The 22952-nt window shown below is 42.2% G+C and overlaps 3 protein-coding genes across 4 annotated transcripts in view; 2 read left to right on the top strand and 1 right to left on the bottom strand.

Moving 5' to 3' along the window:
- The window catches only part of FKBP15 (FKBP prolyl isomerase family member 15), a 55650-nt gene extending 35577 nt beyond the window's left edge, over positions 1-20073 (bottom strand). Inside the window, exons 1-6 of one of the 2 annotated variants that reach the window (XM_050760972.1) lie at positions 19907-20073; positions 9424-9539; positions 6481-6565; positions 5785-5854; positions 1579-1653; positions 1148-1246 (exon numbers count right to left, since the gene is read on the bottom strand). In XM_050760972.1, the coding sequence (XP_050616929.1) occupies positions 1148-1246; positions 1579-1653; positions 5785-5854; positions 6481-6565; positions 9424-9539; positions 19907-19959 (498 nt within the window). In that variant the 5' untranslated portion in view covers positions 19960-20073. Of the gene's footprint in view, positions 1-1147; positions 1247-1578; positions 1654-5784; positions 5855-6480; positions 6566-9423; positions 9540-19906 lie in introns of those variants that run through there. The other variant, XM_050760971.1, reaches the window with a different exon arrangement.
- PRPF4 (pre-mRNA processing factor 4) overlaps positions 1-22952 on the top strand; it is a 141300-nt gene that overhangs the window by 53961 nt on the left and 64387 nt on the right. The window lies entirely within an intron of this gene.
- The window catches only part of SLC31A1 (solute carrier family 31 member 1), a 40664-nt gene continuing 37809 nt past the window's right edge, over positions 20098-22952 (top strand). The window contains exon 1 of the mRNA XM_050761041.1: positions 20098-20394. The gene's annotated coding sequence lies outside the window, so the exon portion shown is untranslated. The remainder of the gene's footprint in view (positions 20395-22952) is intronic.

The following is a 22952-nucleotide window of genomic DNA, read 5'->3' as shown; positions in this document are numbered from 1 at the left end:
CCTTTTGACTGAACCGAATCACTCACTCACTGAAACAAAGCTTATGGAAATATGTAGGGAGGAAAAAAGGACAGACTTCTATAAAAAATGCTCACCTCGGTGTCATTTATTGCAGAGATAGAAAACAATCTAAGTGCATAACATAAGGTAATGATTACATCAACTAAGAAACAAATGTTATGGGCTGAATGTTTGTGTCCCCTTCGAATACTTACACTGAAATCCTAATTCCCAGTGTGACAGTATTAGGAGGTTGGGCCTTTGGGGGGTAAGTAAGCCAGGAGGGTGGAGCCCTCATGAATGGGATTAGGGACCTTATTAAAGAGATACCAGAGAACCATCTCACCCTCTTTCTACTATGTAAGGATACAAGAAGAAGATAGTCTGCAACTCAGAAGAGGGTCTCACTAGAACCCAACTATGCTGGCACCCTGATCTCAGACTTTCAGCCTCAAGAACCGTGAGAAATAACTTTCTGTTGCTTAATCACTCTATGGTAATTTGTTACGGTAGCTTGAACTGACAACACGCATATTATGCAGCCTTCAAAAATGTTTCCAAATAGTTTTTCATGAGATAGGAAAAGATGAATTATACATTTTTAAATACAATAAGCAAGATAAAGAACGATTAAAGGATTATATCTACTTATGTATATTATGCATAGAAAAAAGGAAATAGTGGTTACTTTGAGTAGTAAGATTATGAGTGTTTTTTTTTTTTAATGCTTTTCTAAATTTTCTACAATGAGTATGTAGTAACCTACTCTCTCTCTCTCTCTCTTTTCTTGTACAGATGGGGTTTCACTATGTTGCCCAGGCTGGTCTTGAACTTCTGGGCTCAAGCGATCCACCTGCCTTGGCCTCCCAAAATGCTGGGATTACAGGCGTGGCGTGAACCACCACACCCAGCCTAAAACATTCTCTTTTAAAAAAGAGGAAGGCTAAATTGTCAAGCAGTTTCAGTAAGTATTCCTATTATTTTCCTGAAATCATACAACAGGCTGAAGTGGCAAATTTAGTGGGTTTTTTAATGCTAGTCACCAACAAAACACAGCAGATTATGGGGTTTCTATATGTTTCCCTAAAATTAAGGGAAATCCAAACAAGTATTCTGGCTTCTCACAGGGAGAATAAGATATTATCACCTGCTTATTGAACTCCACAGCAGCTTTTTCCGACTCAAACATGATGGACCAGTTCTGTCTTTGGTCATCATAAAAGGTGCTATAGTTATTGGGGCGAACCTGGAGAAAGGAGAAATGTTAAGATAATGCATCCACAAGCAGTATTATACCAGATAAACATGACTGCCTAAGCTCACAGAGTAGGGTCATGACTCAGGTGGACCCAAAGAGAAGTATCAGAGATTTTTCTTCTTCCCTCTCACCCTCCACCATTCACCCTTTAGTCCACATTCCCAGAAGGAGCCAAGAGACCTTTCTGAAAGGTTCTGTTAGATACTTACAAGGACACCCAGGGATGAACAAGTGGATCTAATTTCTACTAGGTACAATCAGACCAATCTCTCCTGTAAACCTATCCTGAAGGAGCTAATGATTACATGATGAAGTCTTACCATTAGCTCAAAGTTCACATGAATCCTAGCAACCGTAACTGGCTGTTGCTGACTGATATAAAGAAGAATCCTATACTGTAGACAAGCAACGACAGAAAAAAAAGAGAACAGAAGTTAAAAGGCAACATAAAATCAGCAATATGTATCAGGGGTTGTGCTTCATACAGCTATTAAACTCAAAATCTTTTCATCCTTTAAGGCCTCAACTGTAAAATTTATCTTCTCACTATCCACGTTAATCTCTCATTTTGGCCTTGCTGTTTAACTGTAATTGGCAATGTCTTCATTTTGTTAGTGTTTTCATTTATACAAGGGGTGACTAAGAGAGAGTGACTGGTTGTGTAAAAGAAAATACAAATTGTTTTTAAATTGATGAAAAACATAAAATACATGTACATTATACATATATATGCCCACGTGACCATTAACAGGATTTTTAAAATAGCAGAGCATTTCCCACACCACAGGAAGCTCCTTCATGCCCTTCCTAGTCAGTAATCCCCACCCTGAGGTAACCAATATTCTGACTTCTGTCACTGATTAATTTTGCCTGTTTTTTTTTTTTTTTTTTTTCTTTTTGAGACACTGTCTCTCTGTTGCCCAGGCTGGAGTACAGTGGAACAATCTCTGTTCACTGCAACCTCCACCTCCCGGGTTCAAGCAATTCTCCTGCCTCAGCCTCCAGAGTAGCTGAGGCTACAAGTGCATACCACCATGCCCTGCTCATTTTGTATTTTTAGTAGAGACTGGGTTTCACCATGCTGGCCAGGCTGGTCTTGAACTCCTGACCTCAGGTGATCCACCTGTCTCAGCCTCCCAAAGTGCTGGGATTACAGGTGTGAGCCACCACACCCAATTTTGCTATTCTTAAATTTGTATAAATGGGATTATACAGAGTATACTCTTTTGCCTTGCTTCTTTCACTCACCGTATCTGTAAGAGTAAGCCTTGATACTTCACGTTGCAGTACTTTGTTCTCTTCTATTGTCATGTAGTATTATATTATGTGAATATACCATAAACTCTTCATTCATTCTCCTGTTTATGAACATTTGAGTTGTTTCCAGCTAGAGGCTATTATGAATGATACTTCTATGAACATTCTCCATGTCATTTTTTTTTTTTTTTTTTTTTGAGACGGAGTTTCACTCATTGCCCAGGTTGGAGTGCAGTGGCATGATCTCGGCTCACCGCAACCTCCACCTCTCCACCTCCCGGGTTCAAGCAATTCTCCTGCCCCAGCCTCCCAAGTAGCTGGGATTACAGGCATGTGCCACCACACCTGGTTAATTTTTTTGTATTTTTAGTAGAGACGGGGTTTCTCCATGTTGGTCAGGCTGGTCTCCAACTCCCGACCTCAGGTGATCCACCTGCCTCAGCCTCCCAAAGTGCTGGGATTATAGGCGTGAGCCACTGCGCCCAGTCTCTCCATGTCTTTTGAAAGACACAGACATTCATTTCCCTCAACTTAAAGAATGTCCTTTAATGTTCCTTGCAGTCCAAATCTACTACAATGAATTCTCTCACTTTTGTTTGGCTGAAAATTTATTTTGCCTTCATTTTCGAAGGACATTTTTGTTGCTACAGAATTCTGTAACAGGCAGGGTTTTGTTTTCCTTTCAGCACTTTAAAGATGTAATTCTACTGTCTTTGGATTCCAATTATATGGACGTCAGACCATGTCCCACATCAATCTTTGCCCTAGTCTCTTTCTATTATTTCTTCTCTCTGTGCTTCAGTCTGAATATTTTCTATGGAACTGCCTTCAAAGTCACTAATTCTGTCTTCTGCTGTATTCTTACTCTGTTAAACCTATCCAATATGTTCTTAATTTCAGAAATTGTATTTTTCAAATCTAGAATGCCATGTGATTATTCTTATAGATTCTAATTTTTTAAATTCTCCACCTTTTCATTCCGTTTGTACTTTTCCTCTATTTTCTTTCTTTTTTTTTTTTTTTTTTTTTTTTTTGAGACGGAGTCTCGCTCTGTCACCCAGGCTGGAGTGCAGTGGCCAGATCTCAGCTCACTGCAAGCTCCGCCTCCCGGGTTCACGCCATTCTCCTGCCTCAGCCTCCCGAGTAGCTGGGACTACAGGCGTCCGCCACATCGCCCGGATAGTTTTTTGTATTTTTTAGTAGAGATGGGGTTTCACCGTGTTAGCCAGGATGGTCTCGATCTCCTGACCTCGTGATCCACCCGTCTCGGCCTCCCAAAGTGCTGCGATTACAGGCTTGAACCACCGCGCCCGGCCTTTTTCCTCTATTTTCTTTAAGATATTATTCCTAGTTGTTTTAAGTGCTTTGTATGTTAACTTCAATGTCTAGATTATTTGTGAGTCTGCTCCTAGTTTATTTGTTCCCTTGATTATCAGTTACATTTTCCCACCTCTTCACATGTCAAGTAATTTTTGACTGTAGGCCTAACTTGTATATAAAACAACATAGGGGATAAAATCATAAAACTCTTGGAAGAAAACATAGAGGTAAATCTTCGTGACCTTGGTTTTGGTAATGGATTCTCCGATAAAACACTAAAAGTACACATAACAAAAGAAAAAAATTAATAATATGGAGTTCACCAAAATTAAAAACTTTTGTACATCAAAGGACATTATCAAGAAAGTGAAAAGATAATCTATAAAATATCTGCAGGCCGGGCGCGGTGGCTCAAGCCTGTAATCCCAGCACTTTGGGAGGCCGAGACGGGTGGATCACGAGGTCAGGAGATCGACACCATCCTGGTGAACACAGTGAAACCCCGTCTCTACTAAAACTACAAAAAACTAGCTGGGCGAGGTGGCGGGCGCCTGTAGTCCCAGCTACTCGGGAGGCTGAGGCAGGGGAATGGCGTGAACCCGGGAGGCGGAGCTTGCAGTGAGCTGAGATCAGGCCACTGCACTCCAGCCTGGGCGACAGAGCGAGACTCCGTCTCAAAAAAAAAAAAAAATAAATAAATAAATAAATAAAATATCTGCAAATAAGCGTTTCATACTCAGAATATATTAAAAGACTACTACAACTCCACAACAAAAAAAAAAATCCAATTTTTAAAATGGGCAAAGGGCTTGAATAGACATCTCTCCAAAGAAAATAGATGAATGGTCAATAAGCAAATAAAAAGATACTCAACATTAGACATTGGGTAAAATGCACATTAAAACCACAATAAAGTACCATTCCACACGTACTAGAATGGGAAGAATTTAAAAATAATAATAATAACAAAATGCTGGCAAGGATGTGAACAAACTGAAACCCTCATACATTGCTTGTGGGAATGTAAAATGGTGCAGCGGCTGTGGAAAACAGTTTGGCAGTTTCTCAAAAAGCAATACATAAAATTATCATACGAGTCAGTAATTTCCACTCTTAGTATACAGCCAAAACAGGAACTTGACCATATACTTTTATGTCAGTCTTCCTGGTACATACTTTGTCTATTCCCAACAGACAAAAGGTATAAACAACCCAGCATCCATCAACTGATGAATGAATAAACAAAATGTGGTATATACCTATAATGAAATATTATTCAGCCATGAAAAGGAATGAAATACTGACACATGCTAAAACATGGGTGAACCTTCAGGACATTATGCGAAATGAAATGCATCAGTCACCAAAGACAAATACTGTTATGATTCCACTTATATGAGGTACCCAGAAAGGGCAAATTCATAAAAACAAGAAGTAGATTTGACCTTATGGGGAGTTGGGAAAAGGAAGAAGTAGAGTTGTTGCTTAATGGTTACAGTTTCTGTTTGGGAAATGTATAGTAGTGTTGGTTGCTCAACCAATATTATGAATGCAATTAATAGCACTGGATTATGCACTTAAAACAGTTAAATGGCAAATTTTATCTTATATATGCATATGTATGTGTGTATATATATGTGTTCGTGTATGTGTCTGTGTACACACACACCCCACAATTAAACAACAAACAAAAAATGCCCAAATTTGTAAGGTAGGATCATATCACAAAGGTCAAATTTAACAATTTTGAATGGTTGGATTTGTTTGAATGCACAATAGTAACGAAAATGTGATCATTTACTATATACCTGATATTATAAATTAACATTCAATACAAACAATCATCTTTATCTTCTGATAAACAAAACATGGGGCAAGTCAGATAAAAGCCAACTCATTGGTATTATGTGGGACATCTGAATATACATGAGATGTGGGAGCACTCTCACCTCTCTGGCTGTGTGGTTCCCCAGAACTGCAGCACCAAATTTGCCCTGCTTTACATATTGACCATTTGTGCTATAGAAGGAAGAGAAACAACAAGTATTAACACTTCCCTAAACTCTGCAGAACCAGCTTTCTTTTCTGCCACAGAGAAGTGGGAACAATAGTCATTCAGCCTCTAGACAGGCACACAGGTGAGCAGTTACTTTTTTTTTTTTTTTTTTTTGAGACAGAGTCTCGCTCTGTCGCCAGGCTGGAGTCCAGTGGCACAATCTCGGCTCACTGCAACCTCCACCTCCCAGGTTCAAGTGATTCTTCTGCCTCGGCCTCCCAAAGTGCTGGGATTATAGGCGAGCACCACGACACCCGGCCCAGCAGTTTATAATTTAAAGCTCGTATGCTACTTCCTTACTCTTTAAATATAAATATCTATCATTCTTACTATCTCAGTGGAGAGGCTTTCTTTGAGTATTTGACAGTTGTTGAGGGTACAAGCACTTCCTAAAGAGAGTAGTCAAGATAATGGCTTTTCAAGTTTTACGGCAGAAATCTCCAATTCAGATGTTAAAAGTACTACTGAGATTTTGTCCGTGGAAGGGCTGAATAACCATTTTGCAACAAACAGAGTTTTTCGAGAAAAAGTAGCTTAACTGCACACCCTTTCACCAAACTTCAGAGAGCGTTCCTTCTCAGCGACTTACTATCGATATGCATGGACTGCTGTCGCAACCAGTATTGCGGGAGTGCTCATGGTGGCTGGTGCTGTTTTTGGTGTTGCCTGATTTCCTGAAGATGAACAAGAAAACAAAGTTGTCATTCACTTCTAGGTTTAGACTAATTTTTTTTTTTTTTTTTTTTTGAGACAGAGTGTCACTCTGTTGCCCAGGCAGGAGTGCAGTGGCGCGATCTCGGTTCACTGGAACCTCCACCTCCCAGGTTCAAGCAATTATCCTGCCTCAGCCTCATGAGTGGCTGGGATTCCAGGTGCGCACCACCACACCCAGCTAATCTTTGTATTTTTAGTAGAGATGAGGTTTCACCATGTTGGTCAGGCTGGTTTTGAACTCCTGACCTTGTGATCCATCTGCCTCAGCCTCCCAAAGTGCTAGGATTACAGGCATGAGCCACCACACCCAGCCTTAAACTAATTTTTAACCACTGAACTAGCTTCAAAATTGATCTTATTATAAAGATCACAGTTAGTGTTGTAATGCTTTTATTATTATTATCCTTAACTGATCCACAAAGCAGCCCTATGATCTAGTCTGGGGGTGAAGAAACTGAGCTTCTAATCACCCAAGTGCCTCACACAATTATACCATTATAGTGCCTAGGTCTGAAACCCAGGTACTTGGGAGGCTGAGGCACGAGAATCGCTTGAAACACCGGAGGCAGAAGTTGCAATGAGCCAAGATCACGCCACTGCACTCCAGCTCGGGTGACAGAGCAAGACTCCATCTCAAAAAAAAAAAAAATTTTCCTTGAACAGAGAAAGTCTTCTGTATTGCTACTTTATTTATTTGTAAATGCCTAAAGAAAACTCTATAGGCAATCTTGCCTCTATAGCTCCCCGCTAAAAGCATAACAAATTCATAGTTGCTGTCTTCTGATTTACACAATCAAGTTAGGCAGGTGCAGTGGCCAGGAGTTCAAGGCCATAGTGCACTGGGATGGCACCTGTGAACAGCCACTACACTCCAGCCTGGGCAGCAAAGCAAGACTCTGTTTCCAAAATTAAGTAAAATAAAAAATAAAAATAAAAAATCAAGTGTTTTCATTGGGTGGTGACTAAGGTTGTTTTTTTCCCATTAACTCAACCACTTCAAGTCTGAAGCACACTGTTGATGAAGAGATGCACCATGGGAAATATAAAAGCACAGCCTACTAGAAATCTGGCCAGGTTATGACTTAGAAAACAAGAGAAGCACCTACAGCAAAACTGCCTGAAGTAATAGGTAATATTTAAAGCAGGGGTCAGCAAACATTTTCTGTAAAGGGCCTATATATAGGTTGTGGTATAATATGAAATATGTTTGTTCTTTGTCCTCGGTTCCTGACACAGTGCTCCCAAATCTCTTGTAATTTCCTGAGTGATAAGAGTGGTAGGAACATCTTTTGTATAATCCAATTTTAGCCAGCATGGTAAGGAAGGAAGGCCCCTTTGCTTTAACCTACACAACAAAAGTAACTTTGAAGTGACCAGTTGTTTTTTGTTCTGTTTCTGCTTTCTTCAGCCCTTTTCTGCCTATAAAGCCAACCTCCTCTGCTCAGCTCATCACAACATTCCATTTTATAGAATGAAGTGTTGCCCAATTCTAGAATCTCAAATAAAAGCCCACCAAGATCTTAAAACTACATGTGTTATAACTGTATCATTTGACAATGCTAATGAGTGGGGCCCTACAGGGGTGGAGCCTCAGGATGGAGCCTACAGCTAACCTGCCCAGATAAAGGAAGTGAAAAGTAGGTCTTCCTTCTTGCCAAAACACTGGACAGTGTCTACTTAAGAGTGCCTTGGGCAGAGTTTGGGAGAGCGGTGTCCACATGGGGCAGAAAGTCTTGCTTTTGAATCTCTCCATCAGTTCCCAAGAAAGTGCACACCATCCAGCTACTAGAAATTAGGATCCCAGATCTTAGAGAAGCACCCACCACTGGGGGTGAGCTTAGACAGACTGGTCAAGGATACACAACCTGGCATGTCACTTTTGGAAGGTTGCTAACCCTTCCATCTAACCTGTTAAGACACAATCCTAGTGCCAGTTGTGATGGCTAATACTGAGTGTCAACTTGATTGGATTGAAGTACACAAAGTATTGATCCTGGGTGTGTCTGTGACGGTGTTGCCAAAGGAGATTAGCATCTGAATCAGTGGACTGGGAGAGGCAGACTCACCCTCAATCTGGTTGGGCACCATCTAATTAACTGCCAGCATGGCTAGAATAAGGCAGAAGAAGGTGGAAGGGGCTGACTTGCTGAGTCTTCCGACTTTCATCTTTCTCCTGTGCTGGATGCTTTCTGCCCTTGAACATCAGGTTCTTTGGCTTTTGGACTCTTGGACTTACACTAGTAGTTGGCCAGAGGCTCTCAGGCCTGCAGCCACAGACTGAAGGCTGTACTGTCGGCTTCCCTACTTTTGGGGTTTTGGGACTCGGACTTATCCATTACTGGCTTCCTTGTTCTTCAACTTGCAGATGGCCTATCATGGGGCTTTACCCTGTGATCGTGTGAGTCAATTCTCAATTAAACTCCCTTTCATACATACGTATTTCCTATTAGTTCTGTCCCTCCAGAGAACCCTAATACATTCTTGCTTTTATTTTGTTTTGTTTTTGTTTTTGTTTTTTTGAGACGGAGTCTTGCTCTGTTGCCCAGGCTGGAGTACAGTGGCACGATCTCAGATCACCACAACCTCTGCCTCCTGGGTTCTAAAGATCCTCCTGCCTCAGTCCCCCAGTAGCTGGGATTACAGGCACGCACCACTATGACTGGCTAATTTTTGTATTTTTTGTAGAGATGGGGTTTCGCCATGTTGACCAGGCTGGTCTTGAACTCCTGACCTCAAGTGATCCACCCACCTCGGCCTCCCAAAGTGCTGGGATTACAGGTGTGAGCCACCTTGCCCGGGCAATACACTCTTAACTTACCTGTTGCTGCAGTTCCCTGGCCTTTCTTAGGCTGTTTTGGGGCTGTGTACTGGAAAAATTCATTTCCATGGCCAGCTGCTGCCTGATCCAGACCAAAAAGGGAGGCCAATCTGGCACTGTCAATAGAAAATGAAAAATGAAATTTTATTGATATATCCCAAACCTGGAATTACTATAAAAGCTGCTCATCTCCAACCTTGAAGAAATACTTCCTTGACGACATCCCACCATTCAATACTAGAAGCACTTCCAGCTAGGAAAGCTGGTTAAAAAAAAAAAAAGAAAGAAAGAAAGAAAGAAAAATACTGGACACAGCAAAGTGTCTTTGAAATCAAGATTGTATATGTGATTTGAACACCATCAGTTGACCCTGCTCATCCCCAGGATCTTGGTTATTTCTTTTTTCTGGACCTCAGTTTTTCCACCTGTAAATTGAAGTGATTAGTTCAGATGCTCTCTATGATATCTTCAAACTGTAAATTCTTGCTTTTAGCAAATCACAGTTTCTAGTCACCCTTACTGATTACTCCCCCTCCTGCTTTTGCCAGTTTATTCAATTGAAATGAAGCTATGATACAAACTTACCCATCAAACACGGTCCCTGACATCCTTTCATCTAACAGAACTATTCTTTCATCATCCCACACAAGGAATCTTATGCTCCCACCATTCCACTGAAACTCATCTTGTTAAGATCACTAACAACTTTTTGTTTGTTTTTGTTTTTGTGTTTAGATGGAGTTTCACCCTGTTGCCTAGGCTGGAGTGCAGTGGTATGATCTCGGCTCACTGCAACCTCCGCTTCCCAGGTTCAAGCAATTCTCCTGCTTCAGCCTCCCAAGTAGCTGGGACTACAGGCATGTGCCACCACACCCAGCTAATTTTTGTACTTTTAGTAGAGATAGGGTTTCACCATGTTGGGCAGGCTGGTCTCGAACTCCTGACCTCAAGTGATCCACCCACCTTGGACTCCCAAAGTGCTGGGATTATAGGCACGAGCCACCAGGCCCGTCCGATCATCACAACTTCTTTGTTACTAAACCCAGTTTACCAGACCTTATCTTATTTGACCTCATACCACCTTTTTATACAGTTAATTAATTTGTTCTTGAAATTCTTCTCTTGACTTCTGCAGGGGTTGTGGAAGGAACAGGTCCAAATAAGATATCAATAAATACTAATGCAATCCCTGGCTTGTTTTGCCCCATTTCTCTGGCTTCTCTTTAACTCCTTGGGCTCTTCTTCTTCATTTGCCCAATCTTTAAATGTCCATGTCTCCAGGGCTTCATGCTTTCTCTCTCTTGGTAGCGTTTCATACTGTCTCTCTCTACTTATTTACCTTGGTATCAAATGCTATCCAAATGCTGATGATGCTCAGATCTGTATTCCCAGCCCAGAACTTGCTCCCAAGTGCCAGACAACATAGATATCCCACAGGCAATACAAATGTAACATGTCCAAACCAGAACTCATATCCTCCAATGCCCACTGCCCCAGCAAAACTTGTTCTTCCTTTTGTGCTCCAAGACCACTGCCAGTTTCAAGGATTCCAGAGGACTCAATGGTCTCAGCATATAGTGGTACTCATGACTAAAATCTATTACAAAAGGATATACAGCAAAATCAGCAAAAGTAAAAAGTGCATGGGTTGGCTGGGCACAGTGGCTCATGCCTATAATCCCAGCACTTTGGGAGGCTGAGACAGGAGGATCACTTGAGGTCAGGAGTTTGAGACCAGCATGGTGAAACCCCATCTCTACTAAAAGTACAAAAATTAGCTGGGCATGGAGGTAATCCCAGCTACTCAGGAGGCTGAGGCAGGAGAATCGCTTGAACCCGGGAGGTAGAGGTTGCAGTGAGCTGAGATTGCACCACTGCGCTCCAGGCTAGGCAACAGAGCAAGACTCCGTCTCCAAAAAAAAAAAAGAAAAAAAAAAAATTATCCAGTCTTGGGGATAAACATCTGGAGTCCTAGCTACTTGAGAGGCTGAGGCAGGAGGCTCAATTGAGCCCAGGAGTTTGAGACTACACTGAGCTATGATCATGCCACTGCATCACAGCCTAGGTAACACAGCAAGACCCTGTCTTCCCTAAACCAAAAGAAAAGGATTACTAGATCATCATAAATGCCATGGGAATGAGACCAGTGGCGTTATAAGAAGAGGAAGAAAGATCTGAGCTAGTATATCCAGCATGCTTGCCATATGATGCCCCATGCCATCTCAGGACCCTGCAGAGAGTTCCTACCAACAAGACCTTCACCACATACAGCCCCTCTGACCTTGAACTTCACAGCCTCCATAATTGTAAAAAAGAAATTCCTTTTCTTTATCGCACTTTAGGTATTTTGTTACAAGCAACAGAAAACAGACTAACATATCAGCCAAGAGCCAACCTTCTAAGCAGGGCTTTTTAGGAATAATAGTCTCAGGCTTGCTGTGTTAACTCTTTAAAACAATTTTTTTTTTTAGAGACAGGGTCTCAATCTGTCACCAGGCTAGAGTGCAGCAGGGTGTTCATGGCTCACTGCAGCTTTTGCCTCCAGGGCTCAACCAATCCTCCGACCTCAGCCTTCCAAATAGCCGAGACTACAAGCATGCACCACCACACTCTGTGGATTCTCCCACCTCAGCCTCCCAAGTAGCTGGGACTATAGGCATGCACCAAGAAACCTGGCTAATTCTTGTATTTTTTGTACAGATAGGGTTTCACCATGTTGCCCAGGCTGCTCTTGAACACCTGGGCTCAAGTGATCCACCCACCTTAGCCTCCCAAAGTTCTGGGATTACAGGTGTGAGCCATTGTGCTCAGCCATGAAACATATTTCTTAAATGGTAAGACCTGATCTGAATGGATGTTGTGTTAGCAGGCATGAAAACAACATTAATCTTATACATCTCCATCAGAGCTTGTGAGTGACCAGGTACACTGTCAATGGGCAGTAATAATTTGAAAGAAGGCTTTTTTTTTTTTTTTCTGAACAGTGGGTCTCAACAGTGCATTTAAAATATTCAGTAAAGTATGGTATAAACAGATGTGCTGTCATCCAGGCTTTGTTCCATTTATAGAGCACAGGCAGAGTAAATTCAGCATAATACCTAAGGGCCCTAGGATTTTTGGAATGGTAAATGAGCAATGGCTTCAACTTAAAGTCACCAGCTGCATTATCCCCTAATAAGAGTAAGCCTGTCCTTTGAAGTTTTGAAGCCAAGCACTGACTTCTCCTCTCTAGCCATGAAAGTCCTAGATCTTCTTCCAATAGAAAGCTGTTTTGTCTACACTGAAGATCTGTTGTTTGGTGTAGCCACCATCACCAGTTCTCTTTGCTAGAACTTCTAGATAACTTGCTGCAGCTGGAAATTACTTGCTGCTTCATTTAGCACTTTCATACTATGAAGATGGCTTCTTTCCCTCAACCTCATGAACCTCTGCTCACTTCCATCTTTTCTTCTGCAGCATCCTCACCTCTCTCAGCCTTCACAGAATTGAAAAGAGTTAGGGCCTTGCTCTGAATTAGGCTTTGGTTTTTTGTTTTGTTTTGTTGGTTTTTTTTTTTTTTGAGACCGAGTCTGGCTCTGTGGCCCAGGCTGGAGTGCAGTGGCGCGATCTCAGCTCACTGCAAGCTCCAGCTCCCGGGTTCACGCCATTCTCCTGCCTCAGCCTCCCGAGTAGCTGGGACTACAGGCGCCTGCCACCACGCCCGGCTAATTTTTTGTATTTTTAGTAGAGATAGGGTTTCATCTTGTTAGCCAGGATGGTCTCCATCTCCTGACCTCATGATCCACCCGTCTTGGCCTCCCAAAGTGCTGGGATTACAGGCTTGAGCCACCGCGCCCGGCCTAGGCTTTGGTTTAAGAAAATTTGTGACTGATTTGATGTTCTATCAGATCCCTCAAACTTTCTCCATGTCAGCAATAAGGCTGTTTTGCTTTTTCATCATTTGTGTGTTCACTGGAGCAAGCACTTTTAATTTCCTTTAGGAATGTTTCCTTTGCATTCACAATACGGCTAACTGGCACAAGAGGCCTAGTTTTTGACTTGTCTTTGTTTTTACACTCCTTCCTCACAAAGCTTGATCATTTCTACCTTTTTTAAAGCGAGAGATGTGCAACTCTTCCTTTCACTTAAACACTGAAGGTGGTTGTAGGGTTATTCATTGGCCTAATGCCAATATTGCTGAGTCATGGAGTATAGGTAGGCCCAAGAAGAGGAAAAAAAGATAGAGAACTGCCAGTCAGTGGAGCAGTCAGAACATACACAACATTTATCAATTAAGTTCACTATTTTATGTGGGCGTGGTTTGTGACAACAACAATTACAATAACACCAAAGATCACACCATAACAGATATAATGCCATTGAAAAAGTTTGCAATATTCAGAGGATATATGTGTGTGTGCATGTGTGTGTGTGTGTATATATATATATATATATAAAATTATTATTATTTTTTTCTTTGAGATGCAGTCTCACCCTGTCACCCAGGCTGGAGTGCAGTGGCACAATCTCAGCTCACTACAACCTCCGTCTCCTGGGTTCAAGAGATTCTCATGTCTCAGCGTCCCAAATTGCTAGGATTACAGGAGCGCACCACCATGCCCTGCTAATTTCTGTATTTTTTAGTAGAGACATGGTTTTGCTATGTTGGCCAGGCTGGTTGCAAACTCCTGGCCTCAAGTGTTCCACCCACCTCAGCCTCCCAAAGTGCTGGGATTATAGGTGTGAGCCACTGCAACTGACCAAGAGAATATTTTTGAATATTAAGAGAATTACCAAAATGTGACACGGAGACACGAAGGGAGCAATTTTGCTGTTGGCAAAATTATGCCAACAAACTCGCTCAACATAGGGTTGGCCATGACCTTTATTTTGTTAAAAAAAAAAAAAAAATCTGCAAGGCACAATAAAGCAAATCAAAAAAAAAAAAAAAGAGGTATGCCCAGGGTCTGGTATGTAATAGGTTCAATAAATGAATTCAAAGCTTAGTCTGGCTCTGAGTGCCTCTTCTCCAAAGGCATCCTTAGTTTAGGTGAAGTAAACATTGAAACTTCCCAACAAGTTATTTTGGCTTTTCAGGTTTTTTCAAAACTAGTTTTATGTATAGAGAAATACACACTAGCATTTTACAAAATAAATTTGATATGACTTGAAACTATTACCTTCTTTTCTCAAAGTAGTCTAGTGTAAGTTTGTTTCCTGTAAATAGGCCAGAAATGCCTACCGTAAAGGACTAAGAGGTTCAAATGAGATTGTAAATGCAGTGCTTGTGTGAGAGCAGCACTGGCCTAAAAAGACATCAAGGAATGCTTATGGAATTTAGAAGAGAGCAAGATTTTTCCTTTCAGGCAGGAAAATTTGGGCAAATTGCCTAAGGAATAAGATTCTGGAAGAGCTGGGTTTCACTGTCTTTAACATAGTGAAAAATGTACAAAGCTTAGCACCTAGTTAAGATAACATATAAGAAAAGAATGTCCTTGTTAGCTTCAGTAAGCCATTGGTATTGGGCTTGCTGTTTTAATTTTGCAGGTATAGCCTTTTTAAAAGGAAAGACAAGAATGTCATAAGTGAACTGTGTTTCCATAGATGTTCTAAAGACCAGCCAACTGAAGACTACAAAGTCAATCCAAAAGCCAGGTCAACCTAATTAGTTTTCAGATTAATTCCAATTTCTTTTCTTCTTCTTTTTTTTTTTTTTTTTTTTGAGATGGAATTTTGCTCTTGGCGTCCAGGCTAGAGTGCAATGGCAGGATCTCAGCTTACTGCAACCTCCACCGCCAGGATTCAAGTGATTCTCCTGCCTCAGTCTCCTGATCACCGAGATCACGGGCACCCGCCACCAAGCCTGGCTAATTTTTGTATTTTTAGTAGATACGGGGTTTCACCATGTTGGCCAGGCTGGTCTTGAACTCCTGACCTCAGGTGATCCGCCCGCCTCAGCCTCCCAAAGTGCTGGGATTACAGGCGCAAGCCACCACGCCCAGCCTTTTTTTTTTTTTTTAATGAGACGGAGAGTAGCTCTGTCGCCCAGGCTGAGTGCACTAGCACGACCTCGGCTCACTGCAACCTCCGCCTCCCAGATTCAACCGATTCTCCTGCCTCAGCCTCCTGAGTAGCTGGGATTACAGGCACCCGTCACCACACTCAGTTAATTTTTGTATTTTTCTAGAGACGGGGTTTCACTGTGTTGGCCAGACCCGTCACCACACCCAGTTAATTTTTGTATTTTTGTAGAGACGGGGTTTCACTGTGTTGGCCAGGCTGGTCTCAATCTCCTGACCTCATGATCCGCCCACCTTGTTCTCCCAAAGTGCTGGGATTACAAGTTTGAACCACCATGCTCAGCCCCATTTTCTATTAATATTTTTAATGGACTCTACATCAACTTGGGAGATAAGTTACTTGTAAATTTTTAGCAGGGCATGGTGGCTCACTCTCAGAGGCTGAGACAGGAGGACTGCTTGAGGCTAGGAGTTCAAGACCAGCCTGAGCAACACAGCAAGACCCCATATTTACAAAAAATTAAAAATTAGCCAGGCGTGGTGGCATGCGCCTGTAGTCCCAGCTACTTGGGAGACTGAAGCAAGCGGTTTGCTTGAGCCCAGGAGTTCGAAGCTGCAGTGAGCCATGACGGTACCACTGCACTCCAGCCTGGGCAACAGAGCAAAATCCTGTCTCAAAAAATAAATAAATCAACAAAAATGAATAAATTTTTAGATTTTGCCACTACTAAAGAACTCTCAAATGTACACACTCTCCCTTATGTTGGCAAGAATGAGTTTGCAAACTCTGGACTTCAGTCAATGTTTATAATTCATAGGAAAAGTCATTACAACATTAACTACATTTAAAAAAAAATGTTAGACAATGCATTTAGTCACCAAGGACCTCACCTCACCTCAGTTTTATATTACTTTTCTTTCTCATCAAAAACAAAAACACATGCATTTATATTGTATCAATATATTTTAATAAATGGATTATTTTTGTTGGTAAAGTATTAATACTTTTTAAATAAACTGACATCAAACATCTATTTCAATAACAACAACAATAGCACATAGGCAGGTCTCGTGGAATCTGCCTACCTGATTTCAGATCCAGGCTCTATTACTTTCTAGCTGCATGATGTTGGGCAACTTACCTCTCTGAGCCTTTCTCATTTGTAAAATGGATATAATAGTTAATAGTACCTCATAGAGAAGAGTAAATACACTAATGTATATATACATTTCTCACTTGTAAACTGGGCATAGTAGGTAAAATTACTTCATAGAGTAGAAGGAAGGAATAAATACAATAATGTCTATGTATTCCTTAGAACAGTGTGTAGCATTGAGTAAGCACAGAGTATGTATTTATATACTTGTGAACACATCCTATTATCTCAAAATGTGGTTCAACTCAGATACCCCTGCAAGGGTGGAAGCATGCTTGATTGACATACAAGTTGACCTGCAACCATAAACTGATATTAGCATTAACATTAAAACTATAGAACTGGGAAAATCTCCAAGTTTATCTAGGTCAAACCTCATTATTGAATAAGTTGGGGTATGGAGAGACAAGGATGGAAGATAATCTGTCCAAAGTCACATTCCTAACTGGGGATAGAATCAACATTAGAATCTAGGCTTTTTCCTATCTTTTACAGAACTTAAAATGCTTTCTGGGCCGGGCGCAGTGGCTCAAGCCTGTAATTCCAGCACTTTGGGAGGCCGAGACGGGCGGATCACGAGGTCAGGAGATCGAGACCATCCTGGCTAACACGGTGAAACCCCATCTCTACTCAAAAGAATACAAAAAACTAGCCGGGCGAGGTGGCGGGCGCCTGTAGTCCCAGCTACTCGGGAGGCTGAGGCAGGAGAATGGCGTGAACCTGGGAGGCGGAGCTTGCAGTGAGCCCAGATCGTGCCACTGCACTCCAGCCTGGGCGACAGAGCGAGACTCCGTCTCAAAAAAAAATAAAAATAAAAATAAAAAAATAAAATGCTTTCTGATGATCAGCTAATTTATCTTTTTACCCCTTTAGATTGGTGATTTACCATTACTATGCTAATCAGATCTGCCTACACATACCTTTATAATCTAAAACAAATATATACATAACTGGCCCCTTAAAAAACGCTTTGTAATTATTATTCCTGGGTTGATTTTATTCTACTACTAAAATAAAAGTTTCTTAGGGACAGAAACTGTGCTTTACTCCTATCTGGATTAGCTGAAGCCAAGTCCTATTACTTCATTACTATTACTTCCCACAACAGTGAGGAATGGGCTAAAACAAACTAACAAACAAAAGCAAGCCTCTTGATTACTACTTCTACATTAATAGTAAACTCTAAGAGGCCTAGAAATTCAGAAGGCAGATTATCAGATACTTCCACTTCTATTAGGCTTGAATATCCTTAATGGAACCAAGCAAGTCAGGTGTTTAAATCAAGAGACTTGGAACTTAAGCAAGTATACTTATGGTAATATATAGCTATAAAAGAGGAAGTTAAAAGCAGCTGCAGTATTCACTGTCATATGTTCTACTTCCTTAGAGAAAACCAAAAAAGGAATAGCTAAATCAGAGAATGTTGGTGAAACTTTCTGTATTCTCAGTGTTAAATTTGATTTGGTTTTCCTGATAACCGTGGGGAACAAAAATAAACTGCAACTTTGCTTAGCATGTCTTTTATCATCAAATTAGCTGTTGTCTATGTCTAGGAGTACAGTCACATGCCTAGAATTCAAGTGTCCCAGATCCTTGAGAAGACTGCTCAGGAAAAAAGAATAGTTGAGCCACCAAGAATTTATCTCTGGCCAGGAATCTGGAAAAGAACACATGACTGTCATTACTTATCCCATCATTTTCAGTCAGCTTGGACTGATTGTTGCAAGAAAGTTGGGAGCCCTAACATTACAGACTTCTCCCAAATACTTTCACATAGTGAAGGATGTGAATTTAAAGTATAACCTTCGAAATTTTCAAGTGGTCTAATATACGGCTATACACAAAACAGGTTTGTTGGAAGGAACATTAATTCAAAAGGCTGGCTACAAACAGAGTCAACAGCAGCAAGGAGTTTGGACTGTATGGAGATTTGTTAATGTTTTGGGTGGAACAGGGAAAAAAGGAACCAAAGCACAGCTTAACTCTAAAATAACTGAGAAACGGAAAGAACTCAAAGTGGAACTAAGTGAATGCAGGCCATCTAAAGAGGGGGGTACGAAGGGAAAAGAGTGGTGAGAGTGAAAAGACTTAAGGATAGGTAATATAGAGCAAGTCAGTGTAAATCAAAAGTTCCTATTTAAAGACAAAAGAAGGCCAGTGTCATTTTATGGTCATTCATCTATTAACTCATTTGTTTATGTATTGTCTATGACTACTCTCACCCTACAAGGCAGAACTGAGTATTTGTGGTTGCAACAGAAACCACATGGCCCAATAGATCTCTAAGCAACTTAAGGGGAGGCACAGCAGTTTAATCATTTTTGTAACCTCTCAGCATTTAGCAGATTAAGGAGCATATGTGGTGTATTTGTCATTTTTCCAGTACATTCTTCAGCACGCACAAAATTTGTTAAGCATATGTTCAAAGATAAGCTCTGCAATGATCAGAGCTTGGTAGCTCACAAGTTTGGAGGAAGTCAAGCTGTCCACTGGCACAACACAATGGAAAAGGCTAAACCGACCACTGAAAGAGACAAAACCCTGCCTCTCTTTAAAGATTTCTATCCCAGGCTGGTATATATTAATATAACGCTTGAAGAAACTGGAGAATGACGGAAGTCTGTTACGTTGGTTTTAAGCTTTAAACTTTACAAAGTGCAGTTTCGCAGCTATTATTCATTCAACAGCCACTTCCTGAGCACTCACTATGTGCTAGGTACCATGCTGAGTGCTAGACAGAAATGAACAACATAAGCAGTCCCTGTCCTGTGAGGACTCATAATCTAATAGGTTTGGGGTACAAGAATAGAGGCAAACACACCTAACTGTAGGAATAAGGAAGAGAAAGCAATTCATTCTGCCTGAGGCTGCAGGAGAAGGAAAAGCATCCAAAACGTGACATCCGAGCTGGGCCTTGAAGAATGCTAGAGCTGACCCACCAGGGCCCGGTTCTAAAGTGTCATCGCCTTCTCCACGGAGAAGAGAAAGTCTCTTATCAGCCCCAGGTGACTCCTACAAAAATTCTGAGGCAGGAAGTTTCATCAGCAATCATTCCCATTTCACAGGAGAAATTGTGACCCAGAATGCAAAAGGCAAACCCCAGGGTTATCTTCGCGCCAAGAGAGATGCCGGGTCCCGAACCTCAGATTGGCAGAGTCAGCACAGTTGGAAGCTCTGCCCAGATTCTGAGAGGTGTACAGCACCGGAATGTGTCAAGAGTCTCCCCCCGGAAGTTGGGAAAAGGCCTGAGAAGAGATCGACCCCCCTCCAAAAATCCGCCGGTATCTCTCAGCCACGCCCTCCAGCGCATACTTCTCAGTCACTCACCCGCCGCTGGGCGATAGGAAATCGGTGTCGTCCTCGTCCCCCGCACCGAACATTGCGTTGGCTTTCACCAGGCTGCGGGGAGGAAGCTGGGTATTTCCAGAGTCCCAGGGCTTGTCACCGCCGACGTCGTAAAATGCCGCGGCGGCGTGCTGCTTTCCGGCAGGGTGAACTCCCTCACGGTCTCTGGGCTGAAAGTAGTCTAGGCTCTGGAGAAGGTGGGGCAAAGGCAAATGAGAGGCTCGCGTGGGCACGCGCGCCGCCAGACGTCAGGCCTCTCCAGCCCGCAGGGGGTCGGAGCTTCACAGTCTCGTGCAGGGATTGGTCGGTAATGCTAGGGGGCGGGAGGGGGCGGGAAATCCTCGGCCTCGGAGGCGGTCGTGGACACGTCGAGCCGGGTAGAAGTGGACGGGCCGTTCGAGGAGTCGTGAGGGGGTGACGGGTTAAGATTGGGAGAGAGAGGCGCCAGTGGCTGGACTCGACCTGGGAAGGTAAGGCTTCTCCCGGTCCCTCTCTAGCACCCCTGTGCATGGGTACCGTCCTTTCCCCAGCGGGACAAGGACCCTTCTGGCCGCTCTCCTCAGCTCCGCGGAAGGAGAAAGAGCGCGGGACTGGAGGGTTAAAGACTTGGGCTTCGACCCGGTCCCTGCAGTGGCTTAGCCAGAGTGACCTTGGGCCGCGGTGCTCGGTGCCTCAGTTTCCCCGTGTGTGCAACCGGCCATTTGTCCAGTGCTTCCATGTGCCGGCTGGTCCAGAAGCTTTTAGAGCTCAGAGGCCATCGATTTCGATCCCGGCCTCCTCGTAATCTCAGAATTTACAGATAGGGAGACGAAGGAACTAAGCACCCGGGTGACTAGTCCGAGGTCACAAAGAGTAAAGGGCAGACTGAGACTGGATTCCTCGTCCTTTGATTCAGGACATAGTGAGCTAGTGCGTGAACAAGAACCTTACCAGCCCTTAAGCACTGTGTGCCCTTACAGAATGGCTATTGAAAGACTGTAGCATACACCTCGAGGAAAATTCCCTTTCTAGAGTCCACCTGTATTCTACGCAGGTGAGGTGCAGAAGAACTAGGATATTCTGGCGGTGGGTGATGGAAAGGAGGATACTTTGGAGGCAGACACATCCCCAGCCCAACCTTGGCGTGGGTTTCCCTGGGTCTTCCTGCGACAGTCCTAAATCAACATCAATTGTGACGGACTCCTCTGACTCCAGTTTCCACCCTATCTGTATCTTGCCTAAGTATTTTTTTGGTTAACCTGGTTTCATTCTCGAAACAATCCTGGGGTAGTCCTGGCTTAGGTAAGGTGTGGCTCAGGAGATAGTGTCCCAGTGTAGCGTCCACAGACTCAATGGAGTTCTTGGGCTTCCCCTCACAGTCAGGTTGGTACTACAGGTGTCCCTTACCTGAATGTTTCAATCTGTCAGTATGAAATTGAAGCGAAGTTCTCCCTCCCAGAGAACTTTGCACCTCCTGGCAAAGATGTTAAAGCAGCGAAGCCTCACAGTTGGAATGATGCAACTGGAATCTAAGCACTAGAACCGGAAATGGAACTAGAATCTAAGGACTAGCATTAGAACTGTTGCAGTAGCTCTGTTTAGTGTGTGAACTTGGCTACCTCTTAGAGGTGTTGGGGGAATAACTGGATTAAGTACCATGGCACTTTTTAATCACTCTCCCCAATACTGGTCACTGTGATTGCAGCCCTGAAACATCTAAATGTTTAACAGAAAGAGCTTGCTAGCCCCTGGCCTACATTATCTATGCTATTTTTAACATAGAGTGAATACTTAAAGTCACTTGCAAAGCAGTCTCACTGCAGAATCTTTCTAGTTGTTTATGAAATGTCCTTCCAGCCTTTTCTTTTAAAAAAAAAATGGCCAAGGGAATATTTGAACTCTGATCTTGTATTCTTGGGTGGAGGTGTTTTTATCCTGGATGTTTAAGTAGCTTTTTAGGTACTCAGGAATCCTAAAATCAATAGCCTTTTTGTTGATTGGAATATCACGAACGTGCATACCCAGATTATCACTGTAGAAACACAACTGCTGATTCTTATTAGCAGTATGAGGAGGAGGAAGATGATGGTGAGTCTTCCCAGGCTTTGAACTGCAGGACTGGGTGCACCTAAAAAAAAAGAAAAGAAAGCCACTGTCTTCCTAAATTCGTGTATCTTCAGATTGGTAATATTGGACTAGGAATCAGGAAATCTGAATTCCTGTCCCAGCCCTTCTAACTCAACTCTGAGTTTGGTCCAGGCTCCCTAAACACCGTAAAACAAGTGGATTAGACCTGGACTTCTACTGAGTAATTCTTGGGGATACAAAAGCAAGTAAGGCACAACCTTGATCTCAAGTTTAAAGTAAGCATTTTTGTTTATTTGTTTTGCTTAAGTATACAACTTTTAGAATATTCATGAAATGTATTGTCAACCCCCTGAAGACTGGCCAGGAAGCAGCAATTTTTTTCCTCCACCCTCCACCCTCCTTCCTCCCTCAGGGAAGCAGCAATTTTAATAATTCTTTTCAAATTATCAGCAATTTTGCAACAGAGATGACAGTCTTTATATACGAGTATGCCCATACTAATCTGTACTGATGCATGCATTTTAAAATTAGTAGTTTAAAGTTATAACCAAGTTATATCAGGTATAATGACAGGAATATGAATTAAATGCAGCTTCTAGGGCATCTATAACATTCACTCAGTTACTGAAAGCAGACTTTTAGGGCCATTAGTTGGCTAACTGAAGAAGTACGTTAAAGCAGGGAATCACACAGATAATAGTTACATACATAACATTTTAACGAGGACATAAACATTCTTTTGCCATTCTTTTAACATAAGGCCTCAGCCTTTTCTTGGAATGTAGGACCCTGTTGCCTGTTTTTATAAGTAAAGCTTTATTAGAACACAGCCTTGCTCATTTGTTTATGTATTGTCTATGACTACTCTCAGCCTACAAGGCAGAATTGAGTATTAGTGGTTGAGACAGAAACCACATGGCCTTCAACACCTAAAATGTTTACTTTTGACCCTTTACAGAAA

The sequence above is a fragment of the Macaca thibetana genome, chromosome 15, assembly GCF_024542745.1.
Source record: "Macaca thibetana thibetana isolate TM-01 chromosome 15, ASM2454274v1, whole genome shotgun sequence".
Classification (NCBI taxonomy): Eukaryota; Metazoa; Chordata; class Mammalia; order Primates; family Cercopithecidae; genus Macaca; species Macaca thibetana.
This window is presented reverse-complemented; position numbering and strand designations above follow the sequence as displayed.